Here is a 27,771-nt window from a genome sequence, read left to right as displayed (position 1 = left end):
GGGTGACTGGGTTGTGATTTTTATTCATCTTTAGTTCATAGTTACTCTGTCTGCTAGTTTGACTGCTAGCGGGCATCGAAGAATGCTGCGAAGTAGGTGTTGAGGACACTATGGCATCTATCAAATCTTCACTGGACTCTCTGATATGCGATTCTCTGCTATGCGATTCTTTGCTCATTTAAGAACTAAAAATTATCTTGGAAATTCCAAAATAAAATCAGTTTTGATGACCTGTTTTTTCTTAATAGATCTAAAATTTCATCCTTTCACATTTGGGAATTACTGTATGTCGTTTTCCTGTAACGCCATCTTCATTGAATCTTTGTTAAAAAATATCATCAGCATACGAATGTTTTCCCTAAAATCCTTCACAATAGAGTTGTATTTTTGAACCAAAACCCAAGTAGTGATTCCATAATGCCTTCCTGAAAATGCCAAGTTACAAAGTTCGCTTGATTTTCTCTTACTGTCATGCAAATTGGCGTATTCATCAATAATGAAAAGTGTGTTTGAACATTTGTAAACTTCCATGGCAGCAAGTAGTGATTTATTCCGATTATTCTTAACAATATTGGGGTCAAAAATAATGAGTTTTTTATCTTTGAAAACCCAATCTCGGTTATAGGTTTCATCGTGTTCAAAGGTTGGGCAAAACAGAATGATATTTTCAAAATTTCCTTTGTAGTAAGTCTTAAACAAATCTAAGACGAAGTGAGTTTTTCCACAATTTGTGCAACCAGAAATAATGGCATTAAAAGGTTCGTAAATAAACAATGATGAGACAGACATTTTATCAAGGAGATTTATCCAGGGATTTATTTCATTCGGTTCCGCGGTATGATACCACTATCGTATAGATATTCTGCGGATAAATTACCAAGTGTAACTACCAGACCAAGTTTTAGAAACTCAGTGATATCGGCCTGGCTGGGACCCCCGATTTTCATTTTTAAAAACCTGCGAATCACAATACTGTAACCTTACGTATTTCCCGATAAAACAAAACTTCTATCAAGCGTATTCACAATGTCTTTCTTGTCAATTTTCTCCATTTATAAACCACAAAATTAGCCTAATTCATTACGGGTTTCACCTAATTCATTACTGGTTTCACCTAATTCATTATTTGGGAATTTTGAACATTCAACTGTGCGTTTGAAACAATTAATATGTGCATTTTGTACGGACCCTTAGTCCCATCTTTTGTGATAGCCAACTGAATTCCATATTTTGTGTTTAGCAAAGCTATTCCACTTCAATGAAGATAATTGTCCTCCGTGGTTCTAAGATCAAGCCACAACCCAAAATAGTTCTCATCACCAAATACTTTTCAAGAGTTAAATTACAGTCGTGTGTTTCCTTAATATCTTCCGACATGAAATATTTTTTCGCCTCTTCCCATTGATCTAACAACCTCATTCCTTTGGGGTATATTTTATTAGCCACTCCCTCGATCGCAACCTTCAAACTTGAAAATTCCTGGGTTTTCGAATTTTTCACTATCTCTGTCACCGTCGTTGTGTGAGGTTCAAAATAGTAACAAAATTCCTTTGATGGATCTTTTTGGAAAATTGATATTTTCATTAATTATTGTTTCCTTGTCTCCACGTTTATTATCTTCAAATGATCTATCCAATCGTAAAATACCGAAAATCCAGAGTTATAACTATTTTGTGATTGCCTCGCAACTCTTTCATCTGTAACAGTGTCATATTCCATACATATATTTTTCAATTGATAATTCATATTCGCAGTTGTGGTTGCAAAAATTACATCCTCTTTTGGTACCAAGGTCATACTAAGTATAACGTCTTCCTGAATGGGAAATTTGTAAAACGGAGCGTGGGTTGAGAGCAAATCAAAGTCAATTTGGATTTTGTACTTATTGTCAAAAACGTCTTTCAAAGTCTTCTCATTGCTGGTTTCCCCGGTGACGGTAACCAAAGATACCCCCGACCTAAGCTGCCTGAGGTTACTGCTTTGGATTCCCTGAAATACTCGGTTTTCCCTCTCCTCATTGGACAGCCACAGGTCTTTGTAGGTGGCATACAAATTATAGTTATCTAATTATAGTTCCTGTGTAGGTGGTGTTGGTGTAGTTTCCTCCGGGAGCGAGCTTCGAGCTTCGCTATACTTCGTATGTGTCACTTCGTGCTCCATCGGGACCTTTTTTACCCGTGGCTTTCAATTTGTAAGTCTTAAGGGGTGGACCTTTCATTAAAGGAAGCGCAGTATTCTTTTTGCGATTGATATCATTTTTTCCCAATACTCATTTTTAGTGGTGCTATCAAAATATTATTGTTGTAATTCATTATGTTCCCGATTTTTAAGACCATGTTAGACCCAATGATGTATAAACCCGGGGCGATTATATAATCCAATCTGGTGTGGGTTTCAGCAATTGATTTTTGGTACCTTTGAATTGAGGTAGGAACGTCGGCGTGTTTGTTGACTGAGTCTTTTAAAAGTTTGGTAAATTCTTTCTGGGCATCAAATTCAGTTCCTGTTGCTCCAGTAATCGGAGTTCTGTTGAGTGCTTGGGCCCCTAGTATGCAGTAAACATATGTTCGGACAGAATCGTTAAGTCTCTCTATACCGGGGTTTGAGAAACCCTACGACTTAAAAATCATGATACGTGTGGCTGTTTGAGAACCTCAAAAATATGTTTATGTTGATCCAACCCTCATCGTATTTGAAGTTAGCCGTTCCAGCATTATAATCTGAAGTAAACATTGGGGGTATTCTAAATCATGAACCTGCATCAGGAAAACATTTATTTTTGAGTCATCTATGTAGTAACCAGGATATGTGATGTTGGGATTATAGTCTGTGGTTCAAGTGTTGGTTGATCGAAACCCCACACCCGATTTTTGCAAACCACACTGCCATGTTAAATTGATTCTGGCAAAACACCAGGGTTTTTTTTTCCAATCGTAAACAATCCGACTTATCTACCAAACATAAAAATTTCGGAGTTATATCACTTTCTTTTATTTTGAAAAAGCGTCATCACTTACATAAACATCAAAATTACAAACATCATAATAAATAGTCTTCTTGTGTTTTGTCGCCAGTGGATAGTATATATCATTTATTTAAGCGAAATAGGGGGTGTGCCGAAGGTATTACCGAAGGGTAGTTGATAAAGCTTGGAATCAGTGAAACCATGTAACCAGTGATAAACCTTGGAATAGTCAGTACTAAACCGTGGAATCACTGTGCAAGTACCGCATGAAATCCTTCCACGATTTATACCCTCCCAACTGCCAATCTCGTCCCAGCTGACTTTATTGATAGCAATTTGCCAGTAGTTCCAGAATCAACCTTTTTGTGGAGGATGACGTCATCATTGAATGCATTTGAAATGTGTTGTTGTCGTTAAAAAATAAACTTATATTCATGATGGGCCGCCATTTGCAAATATCTAATAACTGCTCTTCGATGAAAGCAAAAGTAAGCTTGTGTGATTGTTTTGTATTCCATATACTAAAATAAAACGTTTTTATTAGAAGAATCATTTGTATATACAATGCTCTGATAAAGCTCAGTAGATATGACAAACATGCACACGGGAATCACTAAAAAATGTGTCCGCTTAGAACTGGTTACATCTCGAAAATATCTCTACATCTCTCGATGTGTACATGAATATGTACGAAATCGCTCACAGCGAAGGAATTTATTCACATTTTTCATCTCCAAACCCGGCTAAAGCCTTCGGTAATAAACCTTCATCTACATTTCTAAGGATAAGTGCCAGTCGGTACTGCATGATGTAGTCAATCTTCTCTGTATCACCCTGTATGATCACACCGCTCCGTAGTTCAATTAGGCCCCGTGCGGTGGCGTAGTAAGCAGAGCACTTATTCGTCCATATTATGGGTGTGTGGTGGGCGTGTCGTGACGTGCATGCCTATATTTGGGAGATCAGTAATGTACACTTGAGGCGAGGTATGACTGGGTTGTTCTAAAATATAGATTATTGAATCGGATATGCGACTGATTTCTAAACTACCGTCAAATTCTGATCTGGTCATGTAAAAATAAGCTCCAAATATTGATTCGTAACCACCTTAGGTTCAAATAGCATTATTTCATGTTTTTATGCATTTTTAGGACTGATTCCAAGTTTTATCACTGGTTTCAAGGTTTCACTGGTTCCAAGCTTTATCACCTACCATTACCGAAGGCATTACTGAAGGGGTTACTGGTGAATAATAATTGTAAACATAATTTACTGTGACTTGATTTTTCCAACATTTCCGTTTTGGCAATTTTTTTCCCCTGCTCTAACAAGAGCTACGCAGAGTGAGCACATTATACGCCCGCCATAAGAGTAAAGGGTGGTTGGTCAGGGTGAAAAGTGTGTGAAGTAGCAGGTAAGCGGAAAATGGAAACAGGTGTTTGTGACCTTGACCTTTGACCTTTTGACCTCTAAATCAATAGGCTTCTTGGGGCCAACACTGGTACCCTGCAAACCAGCTTTGGTGAATATACATGATGTAGAATTTCAGTAATCGCATGGACAATGAAACGGACCGACAGACGGAGAGACGGACACCGAGCGCCATACCATTATACGCTCCGGAGCGTACGTATAAAAAAGATTGTTTTAAGGTTTCAACATCAATAGTCTCTATAGGAGTATCTCTTTGTTTTTTTCTGATGGCATTTTTCATAGAAATATATTTCTCCTTTTCTTTTAGGATTAATAAGAATTCCTCGGTTTTGATGTGAGAATCTCTAATCATTAATGGTGTTGAGTTTTAATATTGCTAACATTCCTATTTTCTCATGTTTTCCTATTTTTTTTAAGGATGTTTTTTTTCTCCCAACTTAGGGTCGATGAGATAATGGCGCTTCCAATTGTCACCCCTCCTCACGCTAAACTTATTGGTGCGGTTATTACACCTGCTAATGCGGACACACCAACTGATCCAGCTGCTACACTAGCTAAATTAAGGAAGTGGCTAATGCCAGTAATTGCATCGATTGCTTTTTTATACTTTGAGAATATCTTATCAGAAACTCAATCTCCTCCTCCAAATACTTCTTGACTTCTCAAATCTGTTTGGAGTCCTAATTCTTGTGGTTTAGCAACATCAATGGGGGTACATTTTACAGCGAGCGAAGCTCCGTCGATAGCGAGCAAAGCTCTGTATTCTGGTAAATTAGGATAAATTATATTTTCATTACTCTCACTCATTTATTTAGGATAATTTCAAAGATGTGAAATACTAGAATCTCTGTTTGAGCTCCTGCTGAAGAGCCAACTCCCGTTGGAACTTCGTTCGCTGGGTACTACAACTTTCTGGGGAGTAGATATCTTAGTATTTATTTTTACTGATGGAGGTGTTTGCTTTGGGGATGTTTGTTTTGGTGGTGGGGGAAAAACCAGAGATGTGTTGTGTGAATCTATTTGAGGTTCCCGTTGAACATCTTCTAGTATTTTCTTCCAGTTTTTTGGACGTTTCGAATAACCCCAAATTCTACTCATTAAGTAAGAAGAGAAGTTCTAGTTGTACGTATGCTCCATTGAAATCCACAGTACGGTTGTGGTCGTCGGTTATCCAGATTCTAAATTTGTTAAATTTTTCTTCACATGGTCTGTATCTCAGCCCCGTCAAAGAATGTTTAAGTGTATCGCCGAAATCACACTGTTTTAATGGAATTCTTGCTAGTAAATCTGACTTACTTGAATTGTAAATGATGTTATTTTTATCGATTATATCGCAATGAATGTGGAAGTATTCGAACGGTCTAAAATTGATTGGCTTGCCGCCCCATATGTACTCGTCGGGTTCTCCTACCAACTCAATAAATTCCCATTTTCGAACATTAAACCCCAGAAGATCTTTCACTTTCTCCGTAATGATTAGACAATACTGCAGTTGATCTTTTTTTCTACAACTGATCCCAAGTTTACCGGTTGTTTCTTGGAGTTTAAAGTGTAACGCATTTTTGTTATGTCCACCTAGTTCCATTTGATCTCTGAAACCCTCAATGAAAGATTGTTTTGTGTAGAGTCCATCTGGAAGCATAACGTAGTGACTAACTTTACCCTTTTTGATTATGAAGGCGTCGTTTCCTAGTTTTCTAGAAATGTTGTAAAAAGTGCAGGGAAGTCCGGCGAAGATAATTCCCATACCACCAACATTAGACATCATCTCATCCAACTGAATTCTAAAGTCGTTACCAGCCGAAGCTGGGGTTCCATTTTGACCACTTAACCACTTTGATTGAATCAATCATAACTATTTTTTCACACATTTATTTAAGTTAGTTTTAAGTTTTTTAAGTTTCGGGATTTTAATTTTTTAATTTTTAAGATTTTAATTTTTGGTATTTTAGGTTTTTTATTTTTTATTTTTTTTATCTATTCAACAAATGAGATTTTCTTTTTTCTTTGCAAACAATGTAATTATAAGGACATGTCTTAAAAAATTCCCTATGGGATTTTGTTAAAACGTTAAAACATTCTGGGAGATCGAATGTTATTTCACCAAAACTCCTAGGAAGTGGAAACACTAGAGTAATTGCTAGTCTTAGACCAAACTTAGTATAATGAATACAAAGATCCTTAAGTTTATATTTCTCACCCATTTCTAAATCTTCAAACTTACCATAATACTTTTTTGTTTTGTAATCTAAAAATGTGTTAAAATTATCATAAAGAGTACAAAGATCTTTTGATTTAGGTTGGAACCCCATGTTAAAATATCTGTTTAAATTATCGTTTCTCATTAAGTCGTAGAATATGTTCTCACATAAGGCAATTCTGTTCAAATCGGAGTTCAGATCTTTTAAACTTATTTCACCCTCGTTTGTCATTAATTCGTAGAACATATCCTCACCGAAGAAATATCGGTTCAAATCGGAGTTTAGATCTTTTACACTTATTTCACCCTCCATTTATAAAACTTTTTTTTAAATAGACGAATAATTAAGATTAATTAAATAGAAATGGACTTCATAATAAATGAAAAATATTGTGAAGAAGCCTAATTTGAGTATTACTTAACAGACCAATTAGACATAAAATCCATTACTTTGAAATCGATAACCTTTTACAATTCATGGTGGACTGATGATAACGTTCCGGGTATTACCGAGTTGGTAAAAATGGAAAATGACTCAAGACAACAATCCGATTCTTTCTATATCCCTTTGATGGTCATTTCAGTTTGTCCGAACTTTGCTCCTTTATCAATGAGCGTATCAAAAATCTTTCAGAACATGTTAACATCAGCTGTGACAATAACAATTACCTACTCATTGAACTTACTGAGGACAAGTTGTTTATGCTGAAAAATACTATCTTGGTGATGAATATTTTACAATAGTAAACACATTTTTGGGCTTTAAACAAAACTAAATTCACCAAGAAAGAAAATACTACTCCACCAAGCCGTTTAATTTTTACAGGAAATATCGGTTCCTACAGGCTAATTTGGTTGATAAAAGTAAGACACTCTTAAACAATAAACCATCTGCAATTTTCTGCACTGTACCTGTGGAAGACGGTGACCAGATAACAATGCAACAATACGAACCGAATTGTAAGAAAATGGTAAATAAGTGTACGAATCTCAAAAAACTTGAAATCACTGATGAGAATGGTAAACTAATTAATTTCAGAGGAACAGAGGTTTCTTTAGATTTAAGAATAGAGTTAAACTCTTGTGGTGAAGCACAACTTTGTTGTTAAGGATGAAGACTTATGGACGAAGTTTTAATGACGAAGTTTGATGAGATCATTCCTTTAATGGAATTTTAAGTTTTTTAGTTTTTTAGGTTTCGAAATTTTAAGTTATTTTATTTTTAATTTTAAGATTTTTTTCATTTTAAGAATTTTAGATTTATTGAGAAAACAAGATTTCATGATGCTGGTTTTTATTTTTTCCGTAAACAATGAAAATATCAGGATTTCCCTTCAAGGTTTCTCTCTGGGATTCCGTCATCTTGTTGAACCGTTCTGATAGATAAGTTGTGATTTCAACAATACTACCCAATTTCGAAAAAACACTGGAGAAATTTCCAGTCTTTCACCAAACTTACTTTGGGTTTTACAAATATCTTTGATTTTGTATTTTTCACCAATTTCTAAGTCTTCGAGTTTACCATAGTTCTTTTTCGTTTTAGGTTTGAAATCTGTGTTCAAATCCTCTAAAAATTTTGAAAGATTTTCGACATTTTCAACTTCTTTATTTTCACTTATTTTACCCTCCACTTATAATACTTTTTTTTCTTAAATAGACGAATTATCAAGTTTTTCAACAGTTTAAGAAAAAAATATACCTTAAATGCAACAAATAAAGTATCAACCTAAAAAAGTATTTTGTCGAGATTGTCTTTCTGAAGTTTTAAAGAAAAACTACAACCACCATCTAAAATCTGAAAAACATAAAAATATCACAAAAAAACTATCAGAGGAGTTAAATAGAACACTAAAACCTAAGAACGAAGTTCCAACGAACGAAGTTCCAACGAACGAGGTTCCATCGGAAGAGCCAACAAACGAAACTACTAACAGATCTATTAATATGTGTGTTTATTCGTCGAGAAATAGTTCTGACACATGTGGTGCATTTACAGATTTGTGCTGGGTGCTAGGTGCTTGTTTACAACGATCTATTTACATATCCGTGAAAAATCAAGGTTCAAAGAATTTAACTAGTGCACAGAAAATCAATCATTTCTGTTAATTCCCTATGATTAAACGCCGCATCCCCTACGTCTCGCATGACCATCAATTCGCTAATCTGTTCCGCTAACCTATTTTGCCCGTTCTTATCATTCACTATATAAAAAACCCTCAACATATCTCCCCAGCTGTCCACATTGTTCCTATCTAACCCATATTTTGCATACAACATGTTGACACTTCTCCCCAGTGAAGATTCACTCCCCTGACACACAAGTTTGAAACACAAGCTGACAAATACATTCTTAGATGAAGACATACCACCCATAAAATTCATTAACCGTTTTTCTAGTTCAATTTCAATACAAAAGTCGTGAACAATGCACGGCAGTAAATCATTGTGAGTCCTGTATGGTAGATTTAAAACCCGTCGCAGACACTTCCGCCACGCAACAAACAATTCCTCCATATAAGGCTTAGACAAGTCCAGAAGCTGGGAACCATATAAAGACATACAAAAACTTTTGAAAAGTGCGTACCTTACATGCGCATGGGCAAATCTGAACTGTGCCATTAACATGTTAGTTCTTTTGTACAAGTCATTTATTAAAAGCTCTACTCTTCTCCGATCAACACGAGGACCCAAAATAATACCGAGGTGTTCTTCCTCCATAGATATGAGTATCTGTGTGCCCTCAAAAAACAATGCCCTTGGTGGATCATCTAACCCAAAAACTAAAAATCTACTTTTTGATGCATTGAACGAAATATTAAAGTCAATTGAAAAACAACTTGCTGTACTCAACATTTTCTTCAACCCACGTAATGAGGGTGCAAGCATGATTAGGTCGTCTGCGAAGGCAAAGACGCCACAAAAGAGGTTACCAACATGGCACCCAAAACCAGCCTTCTTTAAATTCGCCACTAGCTCATCTATGTAAATACCAAAGAGTACAGGAGACAATACACCACCTTGTTTCACACCATTAGAGACAGCAAATTCTGCTGAGACACATTCCCCCCATTGAACTCTCACCCGTTGTTGGGTGTATAAAGATGCCAGAAACCTTGCCGCAAACGGGCACAACCCTTTTTTAGTCAAAAGACGGAATAACTTTACAAAATGCACGCAATCAAAAGCCCGGCTAGCGTCCAGCATGACACAATATACTGCTGTGTTACAGCTTTTATAATAATTAATGACCTCATTTACAATTGAACTGCACGCCGCCGTAGAAACACCAGTCTTAAAACCAAATTGAGCATCCGAGGTCTGTAAAACCTTCTCATACTTTTTTAAGAAAATGTTGTCCATAATTTTTCCGATGATGCTACTTAAAGAGATACCACGATAATTATCTGAGACATTCAAAGACTTTCTGCTGTTCTTCGGAATTGGAATAACTCTGGTTTGAACGAAACCACGGGGACAATAACCATGACTCATCATGGAACTCAATAAAAGTGACAAATACACATTCAACCTTTGACTCCCATTGATAAAAAGATCTGACATTATTTTAGGATTACTATCCGTCTTTCTGCGCTTTAATCGCCTGATCCCACCAACTACCTCTTGGAATGAAATACCATGACTGGCATCACAATTACCATCCCGACAACCACTGGCGATTCCTAAATCCAGATCCCTCTTCAAGACATTTATCTCATTTACATTGTACGACACCGAGTTATACAAACTTTTGAATTTTTCGCCAAAGAGATTACATGTAGCGTCCATGCCACTAACTCCGTCCATGCTATTTGGTTGCATAGCTCTTGTTCCCTTAACCTTCTTCACATTCTTCCAAAACTCATTTTTATCATTATTTCCGAGTGACTCGGCTAACTTATTAGCTGCAACCCTATCATGATTTGTCTTGTTTCGTTTAACTGATAGATGATACAAGGCCCTTGTATGGCGCCTTATGTCAGCGATCACCCCCAGCCGCGGCCTACCATTCTCCTTCCAGAGATTATGCCAGAACATAGCTCGTTGCCTATACTCTTTCACCTCATCGGTCCACCCGGCTCTGCCCTGGTCCTCACGTACCCCACTTTTCACATGTTTTAGAGGTATAGATTCCTCCCCAGCCGAAATGCACGCCGCAATGATCTCCTCATGAAGCCGATCAATTACCTCATTGTGCATGACACAGAATGGATCGCCGCAGCGTGTCAGGTCATCCGGGATAATACTTCACAACTCACAGAAAAAGAGGACGATTTTTTATCAATGGTGGAAAAAATTAAAGGAATAGAAATAGTAAAAAAATTTGGGAGAAAGGAAAAAAAACATTTACCTTCAGATTTTGTAACTGTGCAATTTAGACAACCACAAGTAGTAACAGATTTGTTGAATTACAAAGAAAAATTTGTTGAGATTTTGTCACTTCTAAAAAGCTATCATTTTAAGATAAGTATTAATGTGGAAGTTAATTTCTCTAAAGCTTCTTTTTTGAAGATTAACGATGAAATACTTCATGGATTTCAGTCTCCTTTTGAAGTTGTTTTTTTAAAAATCAAAACCAGAAGTTGCCGTACAAAAATGTTTGGATTACATCACACTACAAATCGAAGAGAGATATTTTAAAGGAAGTGGATTGACACTTAAAAAGATAAACAGCGCGGATTTATTCTTAATTGCATACAGAGATACCAAAGGTGGGCACTTCATTAAACTTCCTTTCAAATCTAGTTCGATAATTAATGTACAATGTAATGACGGGAAGTGATTTTTGTGGAGTTTGCTAGCAGCACGTTACAAACCAACTAATCACTGTTGTAATTCTAGCTCCTAAAGGATATATGGAGATAAAGTCAAAATAAATAATTTTTCAGTATGTGTAAAAAAGATGTGCCAAAAATTGAAAGAGAAAATAATTTGAAAATTAATGTTTTTGAGTTGGTGAAACCTTTGAGAGCGCAAACACCCACGGATATGAATAAGCAATTAGATAATATGTTAGATTACACTTTGGAACCACTCTATCTATATGACAATTTTGAGGATGAAAACGTAATAGATATTTTGTACTACCAAGAACATTACATGCTACTGAAAAATATATATGTGTTTTTTCGTAATAATAACAGTCATAGAAAATATTTATGTAGAAGGTGTATGAATGCTTTTGATAGGGAAATAACTCTAGTTAATCACAAAAATAAAATGTGGGGTACATGATTATTGCGAAGTAAAAATGCCACAGAAGGGAAGCGCATCAGCAAACCTAAAATTTAAAAACTACTGGTTCAAAAATAGGGTTCCTTTCGTGATGTACGCCGATTTCGAAGCAACTAGTGATAATTTAAAAGATTCAGAGGGTGTTTCGGTAAAAGTAACTGAGGAGAGAACAAAAAAAACTAAGCGATTAAAAATCCAAAAAGCCTCTGCGGTGGGGTATTATATTTGACGATATGAGATATATTTTAGATGGTGGAATTTCAACGGTTCCGTATGGAGCGTCAGCTCTCGTTGGAGCACCGACATGAAGTGAAGTGAAGCTCGTTCCCGCTGGAGTGTCAACTCCTGTTGGAACACTATTATCAAATCAAATGTCTATTTAACCCATTAGGCACCGTATCGCCCTATGCCGCCCTGTTCATTTTGTGCCGTATCGCCCTAAGCCGCCCTGAAGTTTAGAGGCCGTTATGGAATACTTGTGGCGACAACAACCAAACACCAACATCGATTCTAGGTGGCTGGCATCCTAATCATCATAAATCATGCATTTTCTTCATATGGTCGTGTGGAACGATTGAGTGTATTTTGAAGTTGAAGTTCGGGTGCCCGAGGTTTGACTAAGCTTACTGCGACACAGAAATTCTATTGTAAGCGTACTTTGTGTACAATGGCGAATCATCTATTGTCCATTCAAGATGTGTTGGCGAACCTTGACGAAAGTGATTATGATGCCAATGAGAGTGGGGATGATGAGGAGGACCCCTTGGGGGACCAGGGGGGTCAGATATGGATGTCGAAGGGGGCTATGACGAAATTGACGAAGTAAGTTTTGCTCAAGTTTCCGTGCATGCTTCCTTGCCATTTGGCGCTAATTTCAAACTAAAGCAGACGATCTGTGTTTGGGTTGATTTTATCGTTGTGTAGTGATTGAGGGTGTGGTTAGGGGTGGGGGGTGGGTGCCCTGCCACGCCCCCAAGATAGCTAAAGGTGTTGCAGGTGCATTGTTTTGGTTTTATTCACTGTAATGATGATGAGGTGAGGTGGAGTTGGGGTAATATGTAAGCTGTAACTAATGTTGCCGACATGTTGCCGAAACCTCTGAGAGAAAAGCTGCATTTAATTTTAGACGTCTGGCACCCGGCAGAAATATTACCCTCAATTATTATTATTATTTTTCTAAATTTTGAACTTAAATTTTGTTCCATTTAAAATATATATTCTTTCTTAAAAATCAAAGTTAATTGAAAGTTTGAAATTTAACGATGTAGAGGTTGTTCCAGAGCCTATAAATTAATGGAACAATTATAATGGAAAAAATATGTTGGAACTTCTGTACAGTAACCCTAAAGAATATTCAGAAGAATTTCAAAGGATGGCGCTGTAAACATCTTCTAGAGATAATAACAATGCAGATCCTGAAAAAACAATAATTTCTGAGAGAAGTATTTTCTCCACACATCACGTCTTTTCACGTCTGAGTAATTTTGAGGGGAATTTAACTCAGAGTCAATTAAAAAATTTGGGGAAGAAGTATTCTGAATATTTTTATGAAATGTGTGAAACTGGAAAAACTCCACACTTCATAATCTATATTCGAACAGATCCAAAAATATTTGTTATGGGAGAATGTTGGAAAGAAACCGCCCAGAAGAAAAGACGATCACTTTAGAATACCTAAATTATGTTCACTACCTTCATGAGGAAACATTCGTTGAAAATAGAAAATATTTGTCTATACCTCCTGGTGTTATTGTTTTAGACGGAAACGATAAAATAGAAAATGTAAAAAATATATTTATTAATTTAATGCAAACTAATAAGTATAAATGCTGTTCAAAATGCAAAATAAATAAACCCTATGAGTATTATTTTTAAAATGGTCAATCCATAGATGGGTTGCAGGGTTATTGTAAAGATTGCAGTAGAAACTATAATAGGGATTACATGAGAATAAAATATAAAGATCCTCATTTTTAGGCTATTCACAAAATGCGGGTTTCCATGAGCCGTTGTGATCCATCACTTGAAAAATATCTTGGTTGCACTAACCAGTTTTTCATTGATTGGTTTAATTGGCAAAGAGAGGGGGAAGTTATTGTAGATGAAGAATCCGATCATGTTTTACCGGTGTCCAAGTTTGGGGGGTTCCAGAAATCTGCTGGAATTGGGTAAATATCAACCCGATCAGTAAAAAAGAAATTCGGGATAAAGGTGCAAAATTATTCCCAAATATCTACAAACCTCAACTTCAAAAAGCCAAAGATTTTCTGGAAAATTATGTGGTCCCAAATGATGAAGAAAGGGACGAAACTTTGAGTAAATTATCTGATGTTGAAAAACATCCTGCAGTGGTTAACACCTTAAAGTGATTTTATGTTAGATACCGGAAGCCATTCATTGAATTTTTCTGAGTAACCTTTCCATTTAACTAAACCATATTTTTCTCCTTTAACTGTTTTGTAACGTAAAGTTTTTTTCGATTTTGTATTCAATTTGATCTGGGTTTGGAACGTAACTTAATTCCTCTGTGTAAAAATAACCATCTATAATTTCTGATTGATAATCCTCGAGTTGGTAGACGATAGGCTTTGTGAAAATTATTTGTTTTATTTAAAAAACTTCTTCGGTAAAATTAGGAAGATAACCTTTAGAAAATATGGTTTTGTATTTGTTATTCTAACGCTAACACCAATCTTGTATTTTGGTTGACCATAATCTTTAAGTAGAAATGCTCCAAAGAGATTGTACCAGACTGTTCCGGTATTATCTTCTTCTCTAGCTTTGATTGGTTTCATTCCAATGGATGAGTGAAATGTGTTGTTGTAACCATTCACCAGGTTTTCAAGAATATCTAACCATTAGTTAGTCTCTTTTGCAGTGAAATATTTCCACATTCTAGTTTTTAAAGTACGATTAAATCTTTTTACAACGGCTGCTTTTTTGCTTGAGAACAATTCTATGTTGTTTTTTTCCAGTAATTCTTTCAGTGATTTATTGTAGAATTATTTACCATCATCAAATTGTAATTTCTCTGGTTTTGCTTCTTTAAAAATAGTGACAAATAAATCTTTGACTTCTTCTACCTTTTTAGTATTGAGAGGTAAAGCCCAAGCGTAACGGCTAAATAAATCAATAACCGATAAAATGTATCTGAAATTTTCATTGTCTTTTTGATACTTCTGTAAATCCACTAAATCAGCTTGCTATTGTTGATCCACGTAAGAAACCATTGTTTTTCAGAAAATGAATTTTTTGGTGATTGGTTTGTGCAGTTGATAGGTTGGTAAACTAACTAGGAAATATTTTAATTCCTTTTTCTTGATTGCCATTTTATCTGTTTTTATTTTTCTCCAAAGTTGGTTTTCATTTGTTTAGGCTACAGTACTTTGGGGGTTAAAGTATAAATCTCTCAGATATTGTTCGTCAGAACTTCGTTCGTTTGAAACATCTTTCGTTGGAGAACCAACTCCCGTTGAAACCTCTTTCGCTGGAACCTTTTCGGTGGTCATTTATTTACCATTTTTCTTATTGTTTTTAAATGGCTGGAACAGTGATTAGTGCCGTAGTAAACGCCGTTGCCTTTACTGGAGCGAGTTATATTTTCAAACACCAAGACAAAGACGGTTTTGAAGACGAATCGAAAAGACATAATTTAGCGATTGAAAAATTACAAAGGGAATCTAAGGCTTCGGATGAACATCGAAAAGAAACCATTGATTTCGTTAACCTTCAGTGGAAAAGAGAAAATGAAAGTGCAATTGATTTCAGAAATGTTGATGCTTCTTTTGTTCTCTACAATGAACTTCATCCAGAGAATAAAGTACAACTTCGCAAAATGCCTGAATTAAAAGATTTCTACCAACCAAGTGAGGAAATGAAAAACTATGAATATCTTTTTATTGTCGTTGGTGTGATCGGAACCGGACTTTTAGTGAAATATCTGATGTAAGCGGAACTAGGGAGGGGTGTTTTTTTTTTATTTTTAGACTTATTTTGATGTGTGTGTAACCTGGAAATGTTAGAAATGTTGGATATCGTTTGTAGTGACTCTGGGGGTCTAACGTTTTTGCGTGAGAAGCTGAATTTAACCCTTTATTAGTGAGGTTTTTTTAGAAAATTAGTGTTAAGGAACTTTAGTGTTTTTTTGGAGGGTGTAGAGTAAGGGTATATTGCTGGTCGGTTCCCAAATTAACCATTTTAGAGTTGGAAATGGGGTACAGAGAGCTTGGAAATCATTAAAATTTGAAATTTTGATTTTGGAGCAGCCGATTTTTGCGTTTTTCGTTCGCTAATCTTGTTTTTTCGGGTTAGTACCCCGCAATATAACCTTACTCAGGCCGGTTCACAGTCAAGCCCAAGGGCTGCAGCAGCGAAGTACATCAACCTGGGATAAAAGTGTCTGTCCCATTCTCTGCGGTGATTGCATCACGAAACTGCTAATTTCTATGCACTGGATACCTGCCTAAAAGTAACAGGAACGTGGCCCATCCTACAAATGGCACAATCAGGGCCTGCAACCACTCGATTAGCAAGTAGCATTCGTCTGAAGCTGCCGAATGACGTCAGCATCTGGTGCGAAGCCTCTGAAGTTGACCTCGGCTCGTCCTTTTCGTCCGTCTGTCGTTACTACAAGAGTCACCGTGCATCCAGGTTTTGGGTTGCCATGGGATGATCTAATGTCAACATTCTGAGACCCAGTCGCTTCAATTGTTGATCTTGGCACCATATCAAACAGCACGAACGTCTCATTCCTGTTCATGATGTCATCAAAATCAGCGTCTCTGATGAGGTCGGCAAACTCTCCCCTGTCGTCGGCAACCAAAGCCTGGGCGTTGTCAGGTAACCCCTTTATATCTTTGGTCTTCCTTCGATAGCTGATTTGTTTCCTGAAATGGAATTTGCATATATTAAAATTCACCGAATACAATCCATTCTGTACGTTAAGGCCGATCCATGCAACAGATGAATAAAGCTCACCTTTCTATAAAGTTGCTAAACCAAAGTGCAGATGCATGGAAAAGATATCGCAGGGGTCTCTGTTCTTGTATTTCGGCCTTCGTTTCGTTCGGAAACTCTGCCTACCATTGCCGAAATTCTCTTCCAGCTTGCCCTTTAATATCCACACCGGAAACAGGGAAACCAAGTCCTCTGCGCTAAAATGAACCAGGTGTTCAAATTGTTTTCCACTTCGGGCCAGTATGCTGAAATGAAAAATCTAACAGCTTTAACATCTTAGGAAATATTGATTGGCGATGACCACAGGTATGAACGAAATGTTATTCCTAGGAACAAAGGTCCCATGAACAATAATACTGATATTGTTAAAGGCATGGTCACGGTCGGTCGCTTTGATGTATCATGCGAATTATTCTTCCGTACAGAAGCGGACTTATTCCAGTCGGTATAGGCCAACAAAGAAGGAAATTCATTTAGCGAGGAATAGAATGCTTGAAGAAACACTACCTTGTACATCAGTGCCGTGTTGCCGTTGTCTCCTCCGTCTTCTATGGTCTTAATTGGATCTATCTCTGAGGGCAAACCAGTCATTCTGTGTGCTTATCCAACATCTAAATGTCTCCGATGCTATGCGGTGGTGTCTAGCAAGGGATGTCGCAGTTTTAGCAAGACGCAATCATTTAGCATTCTCCAATTGGTATAGTCTCGATAAGGTCAATCTTCTGATTGTGACTGTAGCTTTTCTGGTACCTACGTGCACCCCGTACAGCTTGTTTAGCATCGTCGTCGTCGTCGTCACCATCATCAGTGGTATCAGGGTCAGGGCTGTCAACATCATCTACATACTCCATTCCATACGTTAAGATCATCAGGGTGCCTGCTAGGCCTATCCACAAAATCCGTCGGATTGCGTGCATCTTACCAGAAGAACATGGTCAATGCAAGATGGTATAGCAGGCGGAATGTCCAGTTATTCAATAAACTAAATTTCTTTCAAATAAGCTAGGTTTATTCGGGAAGAAACTTAGTTTCTTCACCAATAAGCCAAGTTGTTCGCAAAATACCTAGTTTATTCGAAAGAAACTAGGTTTATTTGAATAAATAGACATTCCGCCTCATGAAAGAACTTAGTTTATTGGGTAACCCCTACTATTGGTCAATAAACTAAGTTTCTTGCAGAAAACCTAGTTTCTTCACGAATAAACTAGGTTTATTGCCACGAAATGTCCAGTTAATCAAATAAACTAGGTTTATTGGTGAAACAACTTAGTTTCTTTAAAATCAATTGTGCTTTTTTGAATAAACCAGTTTTTTTGCAATAAACTTAGTTTATTCGCGTCCGGTGCAAATATGAAGTACCATAATATAGCCACCTAGATTCGAGGTTTGGAGTGAGGTCGCCCGGATGGTGACGAGGTAAAAAGTATAGGTTAGCGGCAATAAACTAAGTTTTTTGCAAAAAACTAAGTTTATTGACCAAAAGTATAGGTTAGGTGGCGAAATGTCCACAACCTATGCTTTTCGACGAATAAACTAGGTTTATTTAGCATTGGGGGACAAACTTATACTTTTGGTCAATAAACTAAGATTTTTGCAAAAAACTAAGTTTCTTTCGAATAAACTAGTTTTTTTGCAAACAACTTGGTTTATTGGTGAATCAACTAAGTTTCTCGCAAAAAAATAAGTTTCTTCACCACTAAACCTAGTTTATTCGCGAATAAACCTAGTTTATTGCGAATAAACTTAGTTTATTGAATAACTGGACATTCCGCCTGCCATGAGATGGCAGACAACAATTATGACATTTGACACAAAAGTGCCCTTCATTGGATATCCCCCACAAGAAAACGATTCCATAATCAATTAGATAAAATTAATTCATTTGAATGACTCTGGACTGGTCAACCATTTACATGGACTTGTAATCATCACCCTGACTGCAGGGATTACTGGCCCTGGCAGCGACTAGGCATTATTGAATTGACAACATTTACAAGGTTGTTTTCCTATAACCATTGAGCACTAGAATTGGCTGTCATATTTAATGTTTGCAGCCCACCGGTAAAAAACTACAGAACGCCATGTTTCTGGAATCAGTCATTTTCGAGCCATTTTCCTTGCGCTCGGTTAAGCGGGAGAAGACATTATTGTATAGCCTCCGTGTACAGACATGTTTAATAAAATATGATAAGTTACAGGTTGTTTATTATGCCTGTCACGGAAGAGACGTGCAAATATATCACAGAATGTAGTCCGAGTTTTAAATAAGATGTTAGGTTTTCCTGAAAAAACATTGTCATCGTTATAAAGAAATGCATTTACATGCAACACACCTAAACTATCTCATAATGGAAATTCAGGAAGGGAACAAATCCGAACGATTGTACCTTCCATGACACTTTTAATACACAACGGACCAAAAGACCAAAAAAATACTTTTTGACAATTTTTCATTCTATGACATCAGTCAAGCTTGAAAGGCATTTCTGGTCTTGACCGAAAATCTTCAAAATGTCACAATTTTCAGAATTGTCATGCTATTGACCTGAGATTTAGCGTGGAGTTGTCAAACATCCTTATCTAACTACCTGTAAATTATATCAAAATTATATGCACAACACCTTTTGAATTATGCTAGTTTAAAAAGTGTACTCATTTTTTCTGAGCCACCCGATACGAGGTCGAAAGTTGGTCTATGAGTTACTGTCACCTAGGGGTACATATGTACAGAAATTAGGATCAATAGTTCCAATTGTTACGAAATGTGAACATTTCGTAATTTGACAAGAACTTTGACCTCTGTGACCTTGAAAAGCTGGTGGAGGTCAAAACCCGTACAACATATTATGTCCGTTCCCAATAGGTATATGCCATAAAAAAATTCAGCAAGCTGCGAACAATATCAGCAAAGTTAGGGCATGTTTTCTGTTTTCGCATTATGCCCCCTACTGGCCAAAGTGTATGTCAGAACACGCCGGATATCGAACTCATTCTACAAGACTCCTGTTCTTACTTTTTTTAAATTAGTGAAATCTCTAGGTGTTCTAAAGTTATAGCCCGGACGCACGACGCACGATTCACAACGTACGACCCACAACATACCATACCATAAGACGTCCGTCTTGCGATGAGGGCATAAAAAGGACCGGTGTAACATCTGTGGTTGTTCCCCATGTTTCAGTGTTTCCAAACAATAGGCAGCTAGAGAGACCATGACTTTTCAATAGGGGGGATACACAGAAATACTCGTCAATCTATTTTTGAGCGTTCCTAAACAATGAGGGGAAACACTCAAAAACAGAAACACTCAAAAACTTTACACCGGCAATAAGTCTCCATTCTGAATCTAGTACCATTTATGACAACTGTGCTTCTTTCTCTAAAAGGTCTATATTTTGAAATCTCTAAATCTGTCTTATTCATAGAACAATAATGTAATGAATCGATATCAGGCATATCTCCCCTATAAGACAAAGGTAACATACTAAGAACAGAGAGCCTCTCTTTAAACTCAACACCTAAAATATTCCTTGGAGCTATATTTGTCAAACCCTTTCTACTAGGTTGTATTTGGCGATTTCGTCCTAAAAAACATGATCTAAATCATTCGCCTTCCGCTTTACAATTGTTCTAGGAATGTTGGGATGAAGAGGAATTTCGGTGTGTTACCTTATCCTGCGTGTCGATCTCTGCGTGATAGTTCAATAGACTCTGTACCATTTCTGGCTAACGATTAGACAAAGAGATTATTCAACTTGCAGTCTTACTACAAGTACCGGTATAAAGTAGTTCGCGACATATTTCCTCAGATCAGAAATCGAAAATTAACGCCATTTGACCTAATTTCAGCATGCTAGGGGCTTTGTTCGAAAAGGTTCATCTAACTTAGATTTATATATTGTATAGCCTCGAGTACAGACATGTTCGAAAAAATATGATAAGATACAGGTTGTTTATTATGCCTGTCACGGAAGAGACGTGCAAATATATCACAGAATGTAGTCCGAGTTTTAAAATAGGTGTAAGGTTTTCCTGAAAAAATATCAGCATCATTATAATGAAACCCATCTACATGCAACACATCTAAAATATTTCATAATGGAAATTCAGGAAGAGAGACAAATCCGAAGGATTGTACCTTCCGTTACAATTTTACAATATAACGATACCAAAAAAATAATTTTGTCAATTTTTCATTCTATAGTATCAGTCAAACTTGAAAGAAGAGAGTTTGAGATCCGGCATTTCTGGTTTTGACCGAAAATCTTCAAAATGTCACAATTTTCAGAATTTCTATGCTATTGACCTGCGATTTAGCGCGGCATTGTCAAACATCCTTATCTTACTATACCTGTAAAATATCAAAATAATATGCACAACACCTTTTGAATTATGCTAGTTTATAAAGTGTACTCTTTTTTTCTGGGCCACCCGATGCGAGGTCGAAAGTTGGTCTATGAGTTACTGTCACCTAGGGGTACATATGTACAGAAATTAGGATCAATAGTTTCAATAATTTCAATGTGAACATTTGGTAATTTGACAAGAACATTGACCTCTGTGACCTTGAAAAGCTGGTCGAGGTCAAAACCCGTACAACATATTATGTCCGCTCCCAATAGGTATATGCCATAAAAAATTCAGCAAGCTGCGAACAATATTAGCAAAGTTATGGCATGTTTTCTGTTTTCACATCATGCCCCCTACTGGCCAAAGCGTAAGACAGAACGCCGGATATCGAACTCAGTCTACAAGACTCCTGTTCTTACTTTTTTTTAAATTAGTGAAATCTCTATGTGTTCTAAAGTTATAGCCCGGACGCACGACGCACGATCCACAACGTACGACCCACAACAGACCATACAATAAGACGTCCGTCTTGCGATGAGGGCATTAAAAGGACCGGCAATAAGTCTCCATTCTGCATCTAGTACCATTTATAACAAGTGTGTCACTGCTTCTTTCTCTAAAAGGTCTATATTTTGAAATCTCTAAATGTATCTTATTCATAAAACAATAATGTAATGAATTGATATCAGGCATGTCTCGCCTATAAGACAAAGGTAACATATTAAGAACAGAGAGCCTCTCTTTAAACTCAAGACCTAAAATATTCCTTGAAGCTATATTTGTCGAACCCTTTCTACTAGATTGTCTTTGGTAATTTCGCCCCAAAACAGGATTTGCATCATTCGCCTTGCGCTTTACAATTGTTCTAGGGATGTTGGGATGAAAAATAATTTCGGTGTGTTACCTTATCCTGCTTGTCGACCTCTGCATGATTTTTCAATAGATGCTCTACGACTTCTGGGTAACCAGTACTAGAGACGTGCATAAGCGCCGTCCAACCTTCCTGAAAAAAGACAGAGATACTATCGATAATCAAATAGCGCAGTATACGAATGGATAAGAGCATAGTAAATTTGAGATCAATGATGAAAACTGTTCAGTGTCTGTCCGTCCATCTTCCAACGTGGGGCGGGGCGCATGTTGTCTAACGGTTAGACAAAGAAAATATTCAACTTGATGTCTTACTACATGTACCGGTAAGTAGTTAGAGTTTCCTCTTGACCTAATTTCAGCATGCTAGGGCTTTTTTCGAAAGGTTCATCTCACTTACAATTATATTGTTGGGAACAGATTATAGTCGCCGCCAATAGCTGGTCTTTTGGAGTTATTGAATGTCTTTTAGAAACATGTATTTCTGAATTATGTAACTATATCACATGTTCATTCTGACTCGAGTCTAGTAATAAATCAGTTGAAGTTTTACATAGAACTGGGTGGTCGTTATTCCCTTAGAACCTGGGCATCCCCGACATTTTGGTGCCGTGACCAATAGCTGGTCTATTGGAGTTATTGAATGTCTTTTAGAAACATGTATTTCTGAATTATGTAACTATATCACATGTTCATTCTGACTCGAGTCTAGTAATAAATCAGTTGAAGTTTTACATAGAACTGGGTGGTCGTTATTCCCTTAGAACCTGGGCATCCCCGACATTTTGGTGCCGTGACTAGGTCCAGGACTCTCTCTCGAAGATGGCAACGCACACTAGAATTCGAAAGTCAAGAGGCGCGTACCGCGGACAAATCTCGAAGTCCATCACGAAAGCCGAAACGATCACCAGTATAGAATTAACAGAAGACCATCTAGATCAACTCACAGCAGTCGAACAACATATAACTAAGGCATTCGAGCAAGTTAAGAAGTTAGATGCTGAGCTGCTTGAAATTACTAAGGACGACGACGTAGCAGAGGTAATCGTAGAGGCTGACGACCATAACGCTGAAGTTGAGGAATACCTCCTGAAACTCAAAAGACATATTGAGAGACAAACACACAAAAAAAAGCCAACGCCCACTCCCGCAGTTGTACCACCGAAGGCGAAGACCGTCCGACTTCCTAAACTAAGCCTAACGTCATTCGATGGGGATTTACTCAAGTGGCAGAGCTTTTATGACAGTTTCGCAGCATCGGTGCATAGTGACCCAGACTTAGACGGTTTCCATAAATTCCAGTACCTAAAGGCTCAGCTTACAGGAGAAGCATCTCGTGTTATTCAAGGACTAGCATTAACTAATGCAAACTATGCACACGCCCTGGAACTATTACGAAACCGTTACGGACAACCGCATAAACTTTCTAGTGCATACATGAAAGCTTTATGGGACCTCCCTAAGCCAAGTGGTGAATTCACTGGATTACGTCACTTCTATGACACTCTTGAAATTCTTATTCGTGGATTAGATACCCTGGGAAAGTCAGAGAATACCTACGGTGACCTGTTAGTACCTATCGTCCTTGAGAAGCTTCCAGGATCTATTCGACAACAATTGGCAAGAACCCACGGTAGTAGTGATTGGAAGTTGAAAGACTTACGAAAGAATCTTTTGAAAGAGATCGAAGCTATTGAAGAAGGAAATGTGACCAGTTACACAACTCCCAGTGCTATCTCGTCTTCAACTGCAGCTTTCCATACGGATACTAAACCGTTTCATAAGACATGCGCATTCTGTAAGGACGCTTCACATAATTCGGTGAATTGCAAGACAGTAATAGATCATGACAAACGTCAACAAATCGTAAAGCGCGATCGTCTTTGCTTTAACTGCCTTGGCAATCACAAAATAAAGGACTGTAAGTCGAAACGAACATGTCGCCACTGTAGCCGGAAACATCACACGTCCCTCTGTAGGTCAACCAATACGGGATCCGAAACATTAGTGACGCAATCAACTACGTGTACGGATAACGAAGTTAAAGCCTGTCGAAATACGACGCAAGTTCACGCTAAGTCGGTGTCAGCAGGTGACGTCAATGTTGACGGTTTGTCGAAGTCGGGAACAGTTTTACTGAAAACAGCCGTTGCTGAAATCTCTTCTGGATCAAATACTTATACAGCGACGATACTTTTCGACGAAGGCGCAACACGATCGTTTATAACGAAGGATTTCGCACGAAAGTTGGATATCACGCCGGAGGGATCGCAGAAAATTCAACTTGCTGCATTCGGCGGCAAACCTTCTCATGTCAAATCCTACGATAAGGTGTCATTCGCAGTGCATACGATCACCGGTGGAAAGATGGATATTTCAGCACTTGTAGTTCCGAAAATTTCCGCTCCCATCAAAAACTTCGTTAATGCTTCACTCTTGGATTTACCTCACCTACGGGAATTAGCTTTCGCTCATCCAGTTTCCAATGTGGATTCGTTCGAGATATCGGTTCTCATCGGGGCCGATTTCTATTGGGATTTCATGATGGATCACGTAATACGAGGCCCTGGACCCACTGCAGTGCAGTCCAAGCTCGGTTACTTAGTCTCTGGCCCGATATACAAGGAATCTCATGAATCGAACACTACGATACTACACATAGCTACTAATATTCTCGATGAGAAAACCAAACTTCAGGAATATTGGGATTTAGAAACGATAGGTATCAAAGATGACCCATCTGACCTATGCAAGTCAATGGATTTTGAGTCATACTGTGAAACGCATTTACGGTTTGAGGACAACGGCTACATTGCAAGACTTCCGTGGAAAGCAGAATATCCACCCTTGCCAACGAATTATGACGTGTGCGTGCGACGTACACGAAATATGATTCGAAAGCTATCACCCGACTTACGCAAGATGTACAATGACATTATCCAGGATCAAACCAGACGTGACTTCATTGAAGAAGTTCCCATAGATGATGTAGCCTGTGGTCACTATCTCCCACATAGGCCAGTCAAGAAAGATTCAGCTACAACTCCAATAAGAATAGTATACGACTGTAGCTGTAAAGTTGGTGAAGGAGCTAGCCTTAATGACTGTTTAGAGACGGGACCGCCACTTCAGAACGATCTTGCTGCAATCCTTGTTAGATTTCGCCTACATAACTACGCTCTAGCAACTGACATTGAAAAGGCGTTTCTGAACGTTGGGCTTGACGCAGAGGATCGGAAGTTTACAAAATTTCTGTGGTTGACGGATAGTAACGACCCAAACAGTGCCTTCAAGGTGTACCAGTTTAAAGTGGTGCTTTTCGGAGCAGTGTGCTCACCTTTTATTCTAAACGCCACTGTCAGGTCACACTTAGACAAACACGAATCCCCAGTTGCAGCCGATATGAAGGACAATATCTATGTTGACAATGTAGCGAGTGGAGCTGAAAGCACACATGACACTGTGAAATACTACCAGGAATCCAGAAAGGTAATGAAATCTGGTGGATTCAATCTCCGAGCATGGTCGTCCAATTGCCCTGAACTTCGGAAATTGGCTGAAGCAGACAACGTTTACAACCCAGATCGAATTGCCAATGTGCTTGGACTAGACTGGGATACTGAACAGGACATTCTGCGATATTCAAAGCGGAAAATTGAACCTTCAATAGACAATCTGGTGACAAAACGTGAAGTTGTTCAAGTTACTAGCAGTATATACGATCCACCTGGACTTCTGTCTCCAGTACATGTTATGGCTAAGATATTTATACAAGAGCTATGGACACACAAGTTAGATTGGGACGAACCGCTGCCGGACGAGCTTAACCATACTTGGAGAAGGTTGAGTCAGGAGCTGTCAACCGTGACACAATCATGTGCCATTGATCGCAAATACTTCGATTGTCAAAACACTAGCAACGATTTGTATGAGCTTCATGTATTTGCAGACGCGAGCCCAAAGGCCTACGGGGCTGTTGCATATTTGAAATGTGGCGGATGCACTTCACTTGTGATGGCAAAAACTCGGGTTGCGCCGATCAAACCCATCTCGCTGCCTAGATTAGAGCTAATGGCCGCTTTAATCGGATCACGTTTACTGAACTATCTTCACAGAAACCTCAAACCACTGATCAACATTGAACATGCATTCCTTTGGTCGGACAGTCAGATAGTTCTACACTGGATACACAGTGAGAAAAAGCTGCCTTTATTCGTTGAGAACCGTGTAAGAGAAATACGTGCTTGCCAAGTCATAACCAGATTCAAATACTGTTCCACAAAGGATAACCCTGCCGATATTCTTACTCGGGGAATGAATGCATCAGATCTTCAAAACGCCATACTCTGGTGGAACGGTCCACACTGGCTTAGAACTTCTGAGTGGCCACAATGCGAGCTATTCGATGGTAAATCGCATACAATGGATACTGACAACGCTGATCGTGATCCGGTCGTCATTGTAACCAACGCAGTCGGTGAACCTGATGTAGACATGCGCATTACCAACGTAATCGACCCCGAACGTTACAGTTCGTATACGAAACTGTTGCGCATCAGTGCTCTCGTACTCAGATTTGTTGCAAATGCGAAAAAAAATCCCCAACTACAAAACGTTGGACCGCTCACGGCAGGTGAAATTCAAGACGCAGAAACAATGTGGATTAAACATGTTCAACGTCAGAGCTACGGAGATGAGATCAAGACGTTAATGTCAAAACGTAGGACAGCAGGTCCACTCGTGAAACAACTTCGGTTATTTCTTGACAACGATGGAATATTACGCGCAGGCGGACGATTGCATAACGCGCCTATTGACTACGGAACGAAATTTCCGATTCTGATTCCATCTAGACATCGATTCGCGGAACTTATCATTTGGAATGCACATACGAACGTTCTTCATTCAGGATTACAATCTACTATCACGCATATTCGCCAGCGTTTCTGGATTACCAACATTAGACAGCGCGTAAAATCGTTGTTACGGCAGTGTGTCACTTGCAAGAGGGTTATGGGGAAACCATATAGGTCACCTATTCCACCACCATTACAAGCGTCGAGACTACTTAAGGCACCCCCATTTACTGTGACTGGTGTAGATTTCAGTGGTGCTTTATTCATACGAAACGAACACTCAGAATCGAAGGCGTACGTGTGCCTCTTTACATGCGCCGTTATCAGAGCCGTTCATCTGGAACTTGTTACTGATCTCTCAGTTGGAACATTCCTTCGTGCGTTCAGACGTTTTGCCGCCCGGAGATCGCTTCCGAGCAAAATGATTTCTGACAATGCGTCAACCTATCTCTCTGCGGCTGCAGAACTCAAGCAGTTGTTTGAATCTGAATCAGTTAAAACCTATTTAGCTAACCGCCGTGTTGAATGGTTGTTCATACCGAAACGGGCACCTTGGTACGGTGGTTTTTGGGAACGGTTGATTGGGTTGACAAAGACAGCCTTGAAAAAGGTGCTAGGCCGCCGTTTCTTAACGCTTGATGAGTTACAGACTGTCCTCACCGAGATTGAGGCCATACTCAATGACCGACCGATCACATACCTGTCCTCAGATACTGATGATTTACAACCGCTTACGCCATCGCATTTTTTACATGGTAGACCACTGTCTACTGTTCCTCATGAGTTGTACGATACTGATGAGTTGCGTGACCCAACGTTTGGCAGTCAGTCAGAATTGCAACGACGCGCTGTGTTGATGGCCAGTGTGCAAGCACAGTTTTGGAACCGGTGGTCACAAGAGTACCTAG

The 27,771-nt window shown here is 38.3% G+C and overlaps 1 protein-coding gene across 1 annotated transcript in view; it reads right to left on the bottom strand.

Moving 5' to 3' along the window:
* LOC135502097 (ankyrin repeat domain-containing protein 50-like) overlaps positions 1-27,771 on the bottom strand; it is a 357,552-nt gene that overhangs the window by 161,527 nt on the left and 168,254 nt on the right. Inside the window, exon 8 of the mRNA XM_064794655.1 lies at positions 22,042-22,140. Within this exon, the coding sequence (XP_064650725.1) occupies positions 22,042-22,140 (99 nt within the window). The remainder of the gene's footprint in view (positions 1-22,041; positions 22,141-27,771) is intronic.

The sequence above is a fragment of the Lineus longissimus genome, chromosome 18 (genome assembly GCF_910592395.1).
Source record: "Lineus longissimus chromosome 18, tnLinLong1.2, whole genome shotgun sequence".
Taxonomy (NCBI): domain Eukaryota; kingdom Metazoa; phylum Nemertea; class Pilidiophora; order Heteronemertea; family Lineidae; genus Lineus; species Lineus longissimus.
Note: the sequence above shows the minus strand (reverse complement) of the source record. Positions and strands in the feature narration are given on the sequence as shown.